Raw genomic sequence first — 2217 nt, forward strand, 5'->3', positions numbered from 1 at the left:
GGACACAAAGAAATGAATAAATGACCAGAGCAGTAATGAAAACATTTTAAGGACAGTAACTTAATATACATAGCTCTTTCTTATATAAAATCTACAAATTTAAAAAAAGACGAAGAGAAATAGTATAGAATAGCGTGGCTGAATGTACCCACAAGCAAGAGAACCCAAGAAAGTGGAAGACCATGGTACAAAGGCTATGGCACTACCCAAGACTAGAGAACAGTGGTTTGATATTGGAGTGTCCTTTTCCTACTGTACACTCAGTTTTTATATCCGAGGCACATTTGCACTCACTCCTAGGGGTGCCCTTTTAGTTCGGAAAAGTTTCCTACTAGCTGATTGGTTGTAAGTATTTTGTCCGAATATCATCATTGTTTTCAAATAATTATCAAGTAATGTGTATTTGTGTATTGAAACTTATATACTAACCTCAATTTTTCCCTTAGATATATGTTTTGTCAATAAATAATGTGAATGAATGAGGAGATTATAAAGAATTGCGAGGTAAGTCTAAATTTAATAACAACACTCGCCAAGGTCAACGACAGGAATTTTGATGTACGCTGCATAATTTCGTAGCTTTTCACGTATTTTAAGAAATTGGGATAAATTAAACAAAGGATAAGAAACTAATATATAATTATCACCTTTCTTTGAATGCCAGAATCTACTAAAACATTGAATAAGTAAATCTCGCTATTGGTGAAAATTGCGGGGGGGGGGGGGGTAAAGGAAACAGCCTATTGTCAAATACCGAGGCGGGGATGTAAGATAGAGCGAGGGGTATCGGGGTTTAACTCGGGGAAATTATGAAATCGTTTAATTGCGATTTCTATGTAATTTATGGAACACTACAGTAACCTCAAATCTATACCTTTTGAAAAAAATAAACAATCCTTTCTATACGGACTTGCATAATAAATCTACGATATTTGACGCCTTCTAACACAGTTACGGTTTCAAAAGAAATAATAAAGAAAATTTTCTACTATTTTTATAAAAATGAAAAAAAAATATGAATGATATGGGGACCTTACTTTTCTCGTCTTGTTTTGCGTGAAGGAGAATGACTTAGACCTCCCTTCTCTTTCAGCTAACCGAGGACACTGAATTGTTTATTCTGTCAGAAAATATAAGTAATTTTGTTATCAGAAGTCGAAGAACAAGATAAGACTGACATATTTATTTTCTGTAGATATTTCAGTTAGGATAAGACTGATAACCTCATTGCTAGATCAAGTGACACAAAACTAAAGTTGATAATAGTCTTTTTGATTGTGAGTAAACTAATCTTTCAGCCAAACCAGACAAGAGGATAAGATGCCGATTTTAAGATGAGATGTTGAATATGATAAGGTCCACATCAGATAAGTTTTCATGAAGAATGGCGACCTAGTCCAAGTGTAAGAGTGTTAAGAATGGAGAGAGAGAGAGAGAGAGAGAGAGAGAGAGAGAGAGAGAGAGAGAGAGAGAGAGAGAGAGAGAGAGAGACCATCAAAGCTTGATGGAACGGTAGAGTAAGGCCATAGGGTCAAAGAGTTTCTATATAAGAAAATAAAACTTGGAAAGAGGAGAAGAAGAGAAGCCTAAATAATACTTAACACACAATATTCTAAACTTTGTATAAACATTGTTGTTGTTCCACAATGGTATAATCGGAATGAGAATTCAATTGTCAGATTACAAAATATTAAGCTCCATTATGAATTTGATTTTTATTTCGATAATATCATTATTTTGGTTCATACGAAATATATTCAGGTTTCGCAATAAGAACCAGCCACGTATGCCGTAGTGCTTTTTTATAAGGATTTCAAATTAATTTAGCTGAATCTTTGTGGTGTTCCAGAATAAAATATTTTCATTAATAATTAGCTTGATAAAAAAAATCCCATAAAGTTAAAGGAAAGCTAAACTGTCAGCAGCAAAAAACCAAACGTGATAGTGAAAAAAAATATCGTGTTTGATAGAAAGTCTGTCACAATGATACTTTCGTCCTGCCTAGAGCCCAAATATTACCAAAAATACATTGAAGGTAGAATGGTTGTCAGTGGACAACCCAACCGGCCTTACAATGCTATGTACACGCAGGTACTGTACAACAAGGCCTTCACCTCCTTCAATACCCTATAGCAGAAATCGGCGATAGGACGAAGAAATATCTGATAACGACACAGTTTCAGTTTACTGTACGTTTCTCTTGTTTCTTCTAGGCTG

At 34.6% G+C, this 2217-nt stretch overlaps 1 protein-coding gene across 1 annotated transcript in view; it reads right to left on the bottom strand.

Moving 5' to 3' along the window:
* Positions 1 to 1112, bottom strand: part of LOC137646960 (uncharacterized) — a 10224-nt gene extending 9112 nt beyond the window's left edge. The window contains exon 1 of the mRNA XM_068380029.1: positions 1038 to 1112. Within this exon, the coding sequence (XP_068236130.1) occupies position 1038 (1 nt within the window). The 5' untranslated portion in view covers positions 1039 to 1112. The remainder of the gene's footprint in view (positions 1 to 1037) is intronic.
* Between the last annotated feature and the right edge of the window lie 1105 nt (positions 1113 to 2217).

Source organism: Palaemon carinicauda, chromosome 9 (genome assembly GCF_036898095.1).
Source record: "Palaemon carinicauda isolate YSFRI2023 chromosome 9, ASM3689809v2, whole genome shotgun sequence".
In the NCBI taxonomy this organism is placed as follows: domain Eukaryota; kingdom Metazoa; phylum Arthropoda; class Malacostraca; order Decapoda; family Palaemonidae; genus Palaemon; species Palaemon carinicauda.